At 41.6% G+C, this 13,959-nt stretch overlaps 1 protein-coding gene across 1 annotated transcript in view; it reads left to right on the top strand.

Annotated features, from left to right (window-relative positions):
• trpm3 (transient receptor potential cation channel, subfamily M, member 3) overlaps window positions 1–13,959 on the top strand; it is a 314,757-nt gene that overhangs the window by 258,547 nt on the left and 42,251 nt on the right. The window contains exons 15-16 of the mRNA XM_059974756.1: window positions 1,849–1,878; window positions 4,809–5,098. Coding sequence (XP_059830739.1) covers window positions 1,849–1,878; window positions 4,809–5,098 — 320 coding nt within the window. The remainder of the gene's footprint in view (window positions 1–1,848; window positions 1,879–4,808; window positions 5,099–13,959) is intronic.

Genomic DNA, 13,959 nt, shown 5'->3' with positions numbered 1-13,959 from the left:
TTCCTTCTGTTCCTCTCACCGACCATCCATCCAGCTCCTCTTTAGCAGTCACCTCAATCAGTCTCTATGAGACTCAAGTTCCATGTTTTGTCTTACCTACATCCAGCAACCCTATGTCTGCCCTCTCAGACTGCTTTGTAATTTGAGAGATCCCTGACAGGTCTCTTCTGAAGAAAAGAACTTGGAACATAGAACATTACAACACAGTAGAGGCCCTTTGGCCAGCCTTTTAACCTACTCTAAGATCAACCTAACCCTTCCATCCCCCAGAGTCCTCCATTTTCCTATCATCTATGTGGCTATCTAAGAGTCTCTTAAATCTCCCTAATGTTTATACCTCCACCAAAACCTGTAGCAGTGTATCCTGCACCACTACTACTTTCTGTGTAAAATACCTGCCCCTAATACCCAATAGCTTAAACATATATCCCCTCATATTATCCATTTCTGCCCTGGGAAAAAGAGATTCAGACATTGTCGCTTCAAACAACTGTCATCTCTTTTGGTCCATCTCCTTTCTCCAGGTCCTTTACATAGCACGGGGATCTGAACTATTCATACAGCTCCAAGTGTAGTCTAACTGAAGTTCTTTCAATGTTTACCATAACCTTAGGCGTTTCATTTCTATTCCACTGCTTTTGTTAATATATAAATGCACTGATTAGAGTCAAAGCATTTGTGTAAGTAAAATGCTTCAAAACTGAACACAGTAGTACAAGAAAATAGGACTAACTAAGAAAATAAATAAACTGGTTCCACAGTCCTACCCCATCATTTAGTATCATGGTTGATGTACCCCAGCCCTCAAATCTTCCTCTGTGCCAAAACGCTCTGTACTTTAAACATTTCTAATGATTTTGCCACAACTCTCTGGGGCAAAGAATTCTAGGGATTCACAACTCTTTACAAGTTGAAATTTCCTTATACGTCAGTTTAAGAGATCACCACCTTATCTTGAAACTATTTCCACTCATTTGAGACACAAACATTTGGAACATGATACTCAAATTTATTTACAATATATTGAAGCAATTACACCTTGTACTCTGCTTCTGAAAGTTCATTTCAGTTCCTTCAGTGGTTTACAGACTGCAGCACACAACCAATACTACATCATATGTTTAGCACATGTCACCAGCGACCATTCTTACCCAATGAAACAGTAAACAATTTCCATAATAATATTCTCCAATGTAAGTTGGTACCCCAAGGAAAGGTCACTAGCACTGGAGTCTTTCAATGAGACATACTGCTGCTTTTCATCCTAATTTTTAATGGATTTCTATGATTAGTTATGTCCTTGCCAAGGACTTTGAAGGTTAGAAGCTATTCTTGGCAAAGAAGCCTTTGATATGTTTATTGAAGGCTTTGTTTACATTTAAGTCTGATTTGTAAACAACCTTATAGCAGTCAAGAAAAAACAAAGAAACAAGTCACACAACAAAGTGTAAAATTACACAGTAGGAATCAGAGGCAAGATGGTGAATCATCTTCTTTATTGAAACAAATAATTTGTTATGATCTAGAGTAGTAGATGGAAGTATATCCAAGACTAACATTCTAAAAGAACAAGTACTTGAAAAATGTACAAGGAGAAGGGATATATGGGACTAGTTAGAAGATTCTTCAAACAGCTGCCATAAATGTGATGAGCTAGATGACTTCCTTCTCAGGTATCACAAAATGCAGCCTTAACTATAGCTCATTCTTATCAAGCCAATTTAAGTACCAGTTTGCCATCATTATTAGGTTGTGAATACTTTAAGATATAATTCTTAGGCATTCTACAAAAAGACAAATGCTCAGTGCTTATCTTAAACCTTCATCTTTCTTATTGATTTCTTGCAGCCCAAGGCTCTGAAGCTGCTGGGAATGGAGGTACATTAACACCATCAATTTCTATTCCTTTATTCAAGGAGCTCAGCCTGGTTTATACAACAGGGGTTTTGATATTCAACAGTGAACCTAGAACCACTGTAACACTCCATTGTCAAATTGGCTGTCCTGACCAGATGCGTAGATGCAGACTATTGTGGACGCTGGAAATCTGCGAAGGATTCTGCTGCGGGAGCAGCATCTGTGAAGAGAGAAACAAAGATCTCTGTGTGGGTTGTGGTCAGTACATCTAAAGTAAGCTGCTGGTGTGCAAGTGCCCCTAGGTAGATCCTATATTCAGGCAGACCCGGTGTAAATTCAAGATACGGTGATAAATGCCCTCATGCCTCACTCACCGCTCTATCACTGGATTCCTATCAGATACAGCAGCAGAGCCAAGAGGTGCAAGGAATCACCAACACATTGCTGAGAAATCTACCTGGATTCACCTCCCAATTCATTCCCAACCTGAAGATCAGGAGAAAGCTGCAAGGTTACAACTCTAGCTTATTACTTAATTTGTTTTAAAATTTTTAATTATTCTTTATTGCTTTAATTTTTAAATTAATCTTGCAGTTTTCTGTCTGTCCCATTTTTTAATTGTCCACAGCAGTCTTCAAATCTTTCTGAATATTTAGGACATAAAACAGCGCAGCTCAGGAACAAGGCCTTTGGCACACGCTGTCTGTGCCAAGCACAACACCAAATTAGATTAAAACTGTATATGATCCATATCCCTCTATTCCCTGCATGTTCATATGTCTATCCAAAAACTGTATTTGCATTTAGAAATTGTCCAAAACCACTTCCAGCTTTGGCAGGAAGTGAGGCTCCTGCCTTCTTCCACTCAAGTAGTATTTCCTGTCAAATGTGTCAAGGCCTTGGGCTAGCCTTCTGGGCATCTCTCAGGTGCAAGAAGGGCTCTGCTCGTTCTTGACCTGCGGAAGCAGCCCAAGTGAATGCTGGTGGGAAGTACAGGCGGTGTGTCCAGGCAATAGGGCCAAGTCCAACGACTTCATACAATGTTTCAGGTCAATGACCTGTTATCATCACTGAAGACTTTCCGACCTTATCTATTCTCTCTTCTCAGATGCTGCCTGATGTGCTGAGCATTTCCAGCATTTTGCTTTCATTTTTCAAGTATATTTGTGTTATACTGCACGTGGCACTCTTAATCATGCCAACAATTATCTTAAGTTAATGCAATTGAAGTATTAATCTGACAAATCTATTTCCACATAATGAGGATTAGATATTTAGAGACTATTCCATTTTTTACTCTCTATTTGATAAATTATTGTGTTAAATGTTCAGACAGGATCTGCCCTTTTCAGATTATATTACCTGAGAGTTACAGACTAACTTTCAATGTATAATCAATGCATAATTCATTTTCAAGTTCAGGTATGTCTGCAGGCCCATTCTTCATGCATTTTAAAGCAAACAATTCCATTTGGATATAAAACTCATTTTGGTTTTAATCTCTGATGTTTATTATCTAACCACTGTTGTATAAACATAATTCACAGTAGAGAATATTCAGTGAAGAAAAGAATTTCATAACTTGATTATTATTGTGTTATGATCTCTTTCTGTGAAGAGGGCAGGCTGGATATAAAATTGATCCCTCTTAGTAGCCTTTATTTGAGATTTCCCTCTCCTTTTCCTTGTAGCTTTATATGCATTTACATCCAGTCAAGGCTGTGCTTCTGTGTTGACCATTCTATTTTCCGGTGGCTAGCTTTAAGTGGTATCTCTCTGTTAGTTCATTCTTGTTTTGTCAGTTGTTTCTCTTTAGAAATGCTTTTGCTGTTGGCTTTTAATTCACTCTGTACTGCTGCTGTTTAATCGCTATCACCCAAAAGGTCAGGTTAAATCTTTACTTGTCTTTAAAGTTTGGTATTCAAATTATGATTAAGTAGAATAAATGAAAAGAATAGTTAGACCTACTGGTGGCTTAATGTTTCATTACCCATGTCTGAAGTTGATTCAAAAGTAGATTTTCTTTAAAGGTAAATTTGTGGGATATTCAGCAAAGAGAATGTGCATTTACAAAGTGATATGAACACTTGCAAGTTTAGATATGTGTATGTGAGTTAATAGTGGATTTTGCATTGGGAAGGATAGCTGATTTACATTTTAACTTCCAAAGCTAGATTAGGTTTGTAGAATGTAATGTAGTTCCATTACCTTGATTGCAAAGCTGCTTTGCTAGGAAGGGACTACAGTAAAATATATTCTCCATTATATTTGGTCTGTACTGTAGATTCTTTACTGATATTAAATGACATAGAAGTGAACATGACATCCCTATAGGCTTGCCAAATCTGTTGCATGTGTTCCTGGAGTTCTCATCATATCACCTTCTAATCTTTAACTCATCCCTATATCAGTCTCTGTTCTGGTGGAGTAACATGTCAATTGATTTGAACTCCCCGCCCCTCTCCAGCCTAACAGAAAGCTATTTTCATTGTAATAAATTGACTGCCACAAGAGAGACTGTAGATGCCAAAATCTGGGGCAAAAAAAAGAAACTGCTGAAGAATCTCAGCAGGACAACCATTGAGATAGTTGATGTTTTGATTCAAGACTCTGCATGGTCTCGATGCAAATTCCATAAAGCAGACTGTTTTCTTGCTGGGTGAATTGACGTTCATTTTTCACCTTTTACATCTCCATTATATTTAGAATTAATCGACAAAAGCGTTGAAAGGAAATGAAGATAAAACTTACATTTTGTTTAATCAATTTCCCCAGTCTGCTGCTCCCATCATTTTTTGAGCTGCGCTTTGCTTTTCAATCAGGGCTCCAAAGATTGCCCTTTAATCTCCAGAGACTCCAGGGTGGTTCTGCAGGGTTGGCAACCCAGCTGAGAGGTTCTGTGAAGGTGAATTCAACTTTGCTGATGAACTTCTTCTCCTAAAATCGAGCAGGAAGAACCCCCCATACGGAGAGGCAGGAAGCCCACCAAGAAGAGGGAAGAAGATGTAGACATCGATCTGGATGACCCAGAGATCAATCACTTCTCCTACCCATTTCATGAGCTGATGCTCTGGGCTGTTCTCATGAAGCGACAGAAGATGGCATTGTTCTTCTGGCAGCACGGTGAGGAGGCCATGGCCAAGGCCCTCGTCGCCTGCAAGCTGTGCAAAGCCATGGCTCACGAGGCCTCCGAGAACGACATGGTGGATGACATCTCCCAAGAGTTAAACCACAACTCCAGGTATGCGTGCTGCCACTTTGCCCCAGCATGGCACACATTTAGGCAGGTCTGAACAAAGGTTGTGAAGAAGATTTAGAAAGGAAGAAAGAGAGACAAAGATAGTGAAAAATAAAGTAAATGATTAAACAAAGGAGTGCCTAGAGTTTTCATCCTACCAAAATGGTTTACAGGGAAAAAACATGTCTTTGAACTGTCAGCAATGTGTAAAGGTCGCAAAAGCAGAATTATTCAGGACAGTGAGAGGGACAATTAGTCATTTAATGGCAACTTTGGAAGGTGGGAAGGAGCGCCTGTGATTAGCTTGGGTCTGATTGTGTGCGATAATCAGGCACACTTGGCTCAACAAAGGACTCTGGTGAGCTGGATATCTTTTGTTCTCTGGCACTGATGAGAGAAAGGGGTCATCATGTTCTGAAAGGAGACACAATGAAGCAGCCAGTCTCCATGGGCAGAAGTGTCCCATCAGGAAATGGCTGGAGAGGCAGATTACCACCTCCCCATGCTTAACCTCTTCCTCCTCCTAAAAGAAAAAGAACACATTTATAAAAGAATCTCTATTGATTTCCAGGAGCACACTGGAACTTTACAAAAACATCCTGCATTATTTATATAGCACTCTTCATATACAAAAACATAATCCCTAGGTTCTTTACAGTAATTTTATCTGGCAAAGGTTTAACTCTGAGTCATACTGACAGAAAAGCTGAGAAGGTGACCAAAGGCTTGGTCAAAGAGGTAGGTTTCAAAGGCAGGATTATCTTTCCAAAATGACTGTAGTAAACCAGATAGGTTTTTAATTGAACATTTCAAAATTGCTATTATATTAAATCACCATTACAATATTGGTTTTGAATTGCAGGTTTACTTAATTAATTCTCCAAATAGGATGGTGGGCTCACATCCGACTAATGCAAGCCCTGAGTTACCAGCCTATCAGTAAACTCTCTACACTGTCACAGCCCAGTTCATTCTCTGCTACAGTTTTCTCCAATTACCAGCTCATTTCTCATCACTGCTCTACAGTCTGCCTTCCTTTCTCTGGATAATTCTGGCTGTCATGTTTCTCAGAGTAACTTCAAAAAGCTGTCAAAAGACACAGACCTCATTTGAACAGGAGTAAGCTGTTTAGCAGCCAGAACCTCACTTGTCCTTCCACAAGCCCACCTCTCCCGTGCGCTAGTTCTCATATCATATAACAATAAAACCCGGTGCTCAGTCTGGCTAAATTTCTTTGCAGAGTGCGGTACAGCAAGTTCACATTAATATTAGTAGTGAGTTTCAGAATCAAGTATCTCATTACTGGGGCTTTATTCACAATGTATATCCTACCATTATAAATCAGGCATAATGCTATTCATAATACATGCCTGTAAATATTTATGTCTAGAAATTGAAGTGAATGGAGTCATATTTCAAAAGCAGGGTAGAATGTACAGCTTTTCCTGTGAACCTCACATAGCATCACTGTTCTGGGTGGAATTTCTAGACGATTTTACACATTTCCAGGTATTTTAGCTTCCTGTAACTATTTGCAGGCTGAGGATGGAAAAGCATTAACTCAGGCTTCTGGGAGAATTTTATCTTCAGTAACTAGCACCACTTATACGCCAGGGTGTCAGCTGCTGGACACAGAGAAATCTGAGCAATTCCTCTTTGACTTCCCCTCCCAGAGCAATCCTTGTGAGAGCTGTCCTTTTGTCCAAACCGTTCCACTGCTCAGAGATCCACCTCCTGATGTCTAACTTGTATCTGACCTCACACAAATTAAAATTGGAATCTTTTGTGGTGCATTGTGTTATCTAATCAGAGAAGACTCAAAGCCTCTCTGAAGGTTAGGGTCTCAATTCAATTTTTTGTCCAAGTATCTGAGATGCCTTTTATTGGGAACAGTCACTCCCATTCTTTCTACAGCCTTGCTGTGATGCTTACATGTTACCTATCATTTCTTTATGGAATATTTGTCTGGTACTGAACCTCCCAACATCTTCATTGTCCCCACCTCCCTCATGCCACGCCATTGTCTCTATGACCTGGATGAGCCAAAACGTCCTCCATTTTATTTGCTGAGTGGAGGCCAAGCAGAGGGATGGAGACCTTGATTATAGAGAACAAATTACACTCTGTGAGGTATGGTCTGGCAGTGAACAATGGTTTGGGAAGGATAAAGGGGTGTGTTGATTGTGAAGGGAAATGTTAACTTGCCAATACAGAGCAGCATAATCTTTGCAGCAGAACATACATGGAATATAGAGTAGTGAAGCACAGGAACAGCCCCCCCCCCCCCACCGTCCACAGTGTTGTGTCAAATCAACTAGATGGTAAATCAAAAACACCCAAAACGAATCCCTTCTACCTACACACTGTCCATATCCCTCCATCTCCCTTATATTCATGTGCCTATCTAAACCTCTCTTAAAAGCCTCTAATGTATTTGTCTCTACCTCCATATCACAGAGTCACAGTGTCAAAGAAAAGTAAGTACAGCACAAAAACAGGCCCTTAAGCCCATCTAGTCCATGTCGAAATAATTTAAACTGTGTATTCCCATCAACCTGCACTGGGACCATAGGCCTCCATACCCCTTGTATCCAAACTTCATTCAAACATTGAAACTGAGCTCGCATACACCCCTTGTGCTGGCAACTCATTCCACACTCTCACAACCCTCTGAGTGTCCCTCAGGTTCCCCTTAGACTTTTCACCTTTCACCCTTAACCCATGACCTCTGGTTATAGTCCCACCCAACCTCAGAGGAAAAAGCCTGCTTGCATTGACACTACCTAAACCCTCAAAATTTTGTATACCTCTATCAAATCTCCACTCAATCTTCTACATTCTAAAGAATACAGTCCTAACCTATTCAATCTTTCGTTCTAACTCAGATTCTCCAAACCCAGCAACATCCTTTTAAATTTTCTCTGAATTCTTTCAACCTTATTTACATTTTTCCTGCAGGTAGATGACCAAAACTACACACAATAATCCAAACTAGGCCTCACTACAGTCTTATACAACTTCAACATAACACCCTAACTCCTGTACAGTACTTTGATTTATGAAGATCATAGAAACATAGAAATATAGAAAACCTACAGCACAATACAGGCCCTTTGGCCCACAAAGTTATGCTGAACATGTCCCTACTTTAGAAATTACTAGGCTTACCTATAGTCCTCTATTTTACTAAGCTCCATGTACCTATCTAAAAGTCTCTTAAAAGACCCTATTATATCCACCTCCACCATCATTGCTGGCAGCCCATTCCATACACTCACCACTCTCTGAGTAAAAAACTTACCACTGACATCTCCTCTGTACTTACTCCTCAGCACCTTAAACCTGTATCCTCTTATGCAACCATTTCAGCCCTGGGAAAAAGCTTATGACTATCCACACAATCAATGCCTCTCATCATCTTATGCACCTCTATCAGGTCACCTCTCGTCCTCCGTCGCTCCAAGGAGAAAAGGCCAAGTTCACTCAACCTATTCTTATAAGGCATGCTCCCCAATCCAGGCAAAATCCTTGTAAATCTCCTCTGCACCCTTTCTATGTCTTCCACATCCTTCCTGTAGCGAGGTGACCAGAACTGAGCACAGTACTCCATGAGGGGTCTGACCAGGGTCCTCTATAGCTGCAACATTACCTCTCAGCTCCTAAATTCAATTCCATGATTAATGAAGGCCAATACACTGTATTCCTTCTTGACCACAGAGTCAACCTGCACAGCTGCTTTGAGTGTCCTATGGACTTGGACCCCAGGAACCCTCCACGCTGCCAAGAGTCTTACCGTTAATACTATATTCTGCCATCATATTTGACCTACCAAAATGGACCACCTCACACTTCTCTGGGTTAAACTCCATCTGCCACTTCTCAGCCCAGTTTTGCATCCTATCAACGTCCTGCTGTAACCTCTGACAGCCCTCCACACTATCCACAACACATCCAACCTTTGTGTCATCAGCAAACTTGCTAACCCATCCCTCCACTTCCTCATCCAGGTCATTTATAAAAATCACAAAGGGTAAGGATCCCAGAACAGAACGGTGAGGCACACCACTCGTTACTGACCTCCATGCAGAATATGACGCGTCTACAACCATTCTTTGCCTTCTGTGGGCAAGCCAGTTCTGGATCCACAAAGCAATGTCCCTTTGGATCCCATGCCTCTTTACTTTCTCAATAAACCTTGCATGGGGTACCTTATCGAATGCCTTGCTGAAATCCATATACACCACATCAACTGCTCTTCCTTCATCAATGTGTTTAGTCACATCCTCAAAAAATTCTATCAGGCTCGTAAGGCATGACCTGCCCTTGACAAGGCCATGCTGACTACTCCTAATCATATTATGCCTCTCCAAATGTTCATAAATTCTGCGTCTCAGGATCTTCTCCATCAACTTACCAACCACTGAGGTCTATAATTTCCTGGGCTATCTCTACTCCCTTTCTTGAATAAAGGAACAACATCCACAACCCTCCAACCCTTGGGAACCTCTCCTGTCCCCATTGATGATACAAAGACCATCACCAGAGGCTCGGCAATCTCCTCCCTTGCCTTACCACAGTAGCCTGGGGTACATCTCATCCGGTCCCAGTGACTTATCCAACTTGATGCTTTCCAAAAGCTCCAGCACATCCTCTTTCTTAATATATACATGCTCAAGCTTTTCAATCTGCTGCAAGTCATCACTACAATCACCAAGATCCTTTTCCATAGTGAATACTGAATAAAGTATTCATTAAGTACCTCTGGTTCCATACACACTTTCCCACTATCACACTTGATAGGTCCTATTCTTTCATGTCTTATCCTCTTGCTCTTCACATACTTGTAGAATGCCTTGGGGTTTACCTTAATCCTGCCTGCCCAGCCCTTCTCGTGGCCCCTTCTCCTAATTTCCTTCTTAAGCTCATTCCTTTTAGCCTTATAAACTTCTAGATTTCTAACATTACCTAGCTCTCTGAACCTTTTGTATGTTTTTTGGACCATTGTGCCAAAAGTTTTCTTTACAACCTGTGATGCCGCTTTCAATAAATTACATATTCCCAAATCGCTCTGTTCTACCACACTCTTCAGTGCCCTACAGTTCACTGTGTAAGACCTACCCTGTGAAAGTCCTACCAAAGTCCAACACTTCACACTTGTCTGCATTAAATTCCATCTGCCATTTTTCAGCCCATTTTTCCAGCTGATGCAGATCCCTCTACAATCCCTCGCTGTCCACTGCATCCCCAATCTTGGTGTCATACACAAATTTGCTGACACAGTTAACCACATTATTATCCAAATCATTGATAAAGATGACGAACGAGGAAGGACCTAGCACCAGTCCCTGCAGCACACCACTACTCACAGGTCTCCAGTCAGAGAAGCAACCATCTATTACCACTCTCTGGCTTCTCCCACAAAGCCAATGTCTAATCTAATTTTCTACCTCATCTTGAATGTCTAGCAATTGAACTTTCTTGACCAACATCCCATGCGGGACCTCCTCAAATGACTTGCTAAAGTCCATGTAGACAACATCCACTGCCTTGCCTTCATCCCATTTTCCTGATAACTTCCTCAAAAAACTCTATAAGATCAATTAGACATGACCTACCATGTACAAAGCCATGCTGACTATTCTTAATCAATCCAAACATTTACAGTATATATCTGATCCCTTAGAATACCTTACAATAAGTTTCCCCACAATTGATGTTAGACCCACTGGCCTATAATTTTCTGGTTTACGTTTAGAGTCTTTCTTAAACAGTGGAACAACATTGACTATCCTCCAATCCTCTGGAACCTTTCCTGCTGCTAAGCTTGATTTAAATATCTCTGGTAGAGCCCTTGCAATTTCTGCACTTGCCTCCCATAGGGAACACCTGTCAAGCCGTGAGGATTTATCCACCCTGATTTGCCTCAGAACAGCAAACACCTCCACCTCTGTAATCTCTATAGGGTCCATGAAGTTGGTGCTGCTTTGCATCACCAACTCTGTGTCCATCTCCTGGGTAAATACAATGCAAAATATGAAAAAATGTATTTATCCCCCATCTGCTTTGGCTCCACATATGGATTACTCTGACCTTCCAGAAGACCAATTTTGGCCCTTGCAATCCTTTTGCTCTTAATCCCTTGGGATTCTCCTTCACCTTGTCTGCTATGGCAATTTCATGCCTTCTTTTAGCCCTCCTGATTTCTTTCTTCAGTGTTCTTTGGCATTTCTTATACTCCAATAACACCTCATTTGTTCCTACCTGCCTATATCTTCTGTGCACCTCCTTTTATCTCTCAGCTAGGACCTCAATATCTCTTGAAAACCAAGGTTCCCTGCACTTGTTACCTTTAGCTTTTATTCTGATGGGCACATATAAGCTTTGTACTCTCAAAATTGCACTTTTGAAGGCCACATGCTTACTAAGTACATCTTTGCCAGAAAACAGCCTGTCCCAATCTACACTTGCCAAATCATTTCTAATACAATCAAAATTAGCCTTTCTCCAATTCAGAATCTCTACCTGCAAGCCAGACCTATCTTTCTGCATATTTACTTTGAAACTAATGGCATTGTGATGAGTAGGTGCAAAGTGCTCCCCTCCATAAACTGCTCTCACTTGCCCTGTCTCATTCCATAATGGCAGATCAAATATCGGACACTCTCTCATTGGGACATCTGATTAAAGGCGCTTTCCTGAACACCTTGGATAAACTCTATCCCATCTAATCCTTTTACAGTATGAGAGTCCCAATCAATATGTGGAAAGTTAAAATCACCTAATATAAGAACCTTACGTTTCTTGCAACAGACTGCAATCTCTCTACAAATTTGTTTCCCTAAATCCCTCAGACTGTTGGGTGGTCTGTAATATAGCCCCATTAACATGGTCATACCTTTCCTATTACTTAGTTCCATCCATAATGTCTTAGATGAGTTCTCCAGTCTGTCCTGACAGAGCACTGCCAAGACACTTCCCCTGACTGGTAATGCCACCCCTCCTCCTTTTATCCTTCCTGCTCTGTCACTTCAAAAACAACAGAATATTGAACTGCCAGTCCTGTCCTTCATGCACAGAAGTCTCATTAGTGGCTACAATATCATAATTGCAGGTGCTGATCCGTGCCCTGAGCTCATCCTCCTTTCCTACAATACTTCTTGCAGTGGAATATACACAGCTCAAGTCTCTAGTTGCACCCTGCTCAACCTTTTGATTCCTGATTATGTCTGAGATTTTATCCCCATCTGTCTCCACAACCTCTCCACTAACTGTTCTGGCACTTAGGTTCCCATCCCACTGCAACTCTAGTTTAAACCCTGCCATGCAGCATTAGCAAACCTTCCCACTAGGAGCTGGGTCTCCTTCCATTTCAGGTGCAAACCGTCTCTTCTGTACAGGTCCCACCTTCCATGGAATGATCCAAAAATCCTATCTGCTCCTGCAACACCAACTCTTTAGCCACATATTGAACTATATAATCACCCTATTTCTGGCCTCATTAGCACATGGCATGGATAGCAATCCTGAGATCACAACCTGGGAGGTGCTGCCCATTAACTTAGTACCGATCTCCCTGAACTCCCCTTGCAGGACTTCGTCACTTCTTCTACCCACATCACTGTTACCTACATGGATCACGGCCTCTGGTTGTTCACCTTCCCACTTAAGAATGCTGAGACTTGATCTGAGGTGTCCCTGACCTTGGCACCAGGGAGGCAACATACCATCCAGGAATCTTGTTCTCACCCACAGAACTTCCTTTCTGTTCCCCTAACTAATGAATGCCCTATCAACACAGCTGATCTCTATCTACCCTTCTTTTCTGAGTCACAGAGCCAGACTCAGTGCCAGAAACTCGACCACTGTGACTTTTCTCTGCTAGGTCATCCCTATGAACAGTAGCCATATTGATATACCTGTTGTTGAGGTGAATGGTCACAGGGGTATTCTGCACTGGCTCTTTAACCCCTTTCCCCTTCCTGGTTGTCACCCAGTTTCCTGTGTCTAGCACCCTGGGTGTATCAACCTCTCTATAGATCTTATCTATCATCCCCTCAGTCTCCCGAATTATCTCAAGTTCATCCAGTTCCAGCTCCAAATCCTTATTGTGGATGCACTTCTCGCAGATATAGTCATCAGGGACACTGTAGATCTCCTTGCCTTCCTAAATCCCACAAGAGGAGCATTCCACTATTCTGCCTGGCATCTCTACTGTTCTAACTGAGAAAATGTGTAGAAGCGGGGAGAAGAAACTCCACCTGCAGCTTTTTTTTTTGCCTTCTCTGACTGAAGCTTCTCTTCACTGAAGCCTCAAAGAGCTAACACCTCAAAATCGCCACTCTAGCTCTGTCCAATCTGATAATGACCGCTCCACTTGACCTGCTTTTGCTTTTGTTCATCAATCCTGAACATTGATTGGCCACAGCTCAAAGCTCCAAAAAACCCTACTGCGAGTTACTGCCTTTAATACTTGATTAGCGACCCCGCATGAATTACATACTCTCAAGCTTCTAATCTGTCCAATTGGCCGCTGATCAAAGCCCTGGGCATCCACCACCGTCTGACTAAAAAAGTAATCCCTCACATCCCCTTTGAACCTACCCCCCTCACATTCAATGCGTGCCCTTTGGTATTAGACATTTCTACCTTGGGAAAAAGATATTCCCTATGTACTTTATATATGCCTCTCATAACCTTATAAACCTCTTATCCAATGTTCCCTCACCCTCTACCAGTCCAAAGAAAACAACCCAAGTTTGTCCAGCCTCTCATGGTAGCGCATGTCCTCTAAACTAGGCAGCATCCTGGTAAACCTCTTCTGCGCCCTCTCCAAAGCCTCAATGTCCCTCCTATAGTGGGGCGAC

Source organism: Hypanus sabinus, chromosome 7 (assembly GCF_030144855.1).
Source record: "Hypanus sabinus isolate sHypSab1 chromosome 7, sHypSab1.hap1, whole genome shotgun sequence".
In the NCBI taxonomy this organism is placed as follows: domain Eukaryota; kingdom Metazoa; phylum Chordata; class Chondrichthyes; order Myliobatiformes; family Dasyatidae; genus Hypanus; species Hypanus sabinus.
Note: the sequence above shows the minus strand (reverse complement) of the source record. Positions and strands in the feature narration are given on the sequence as shown.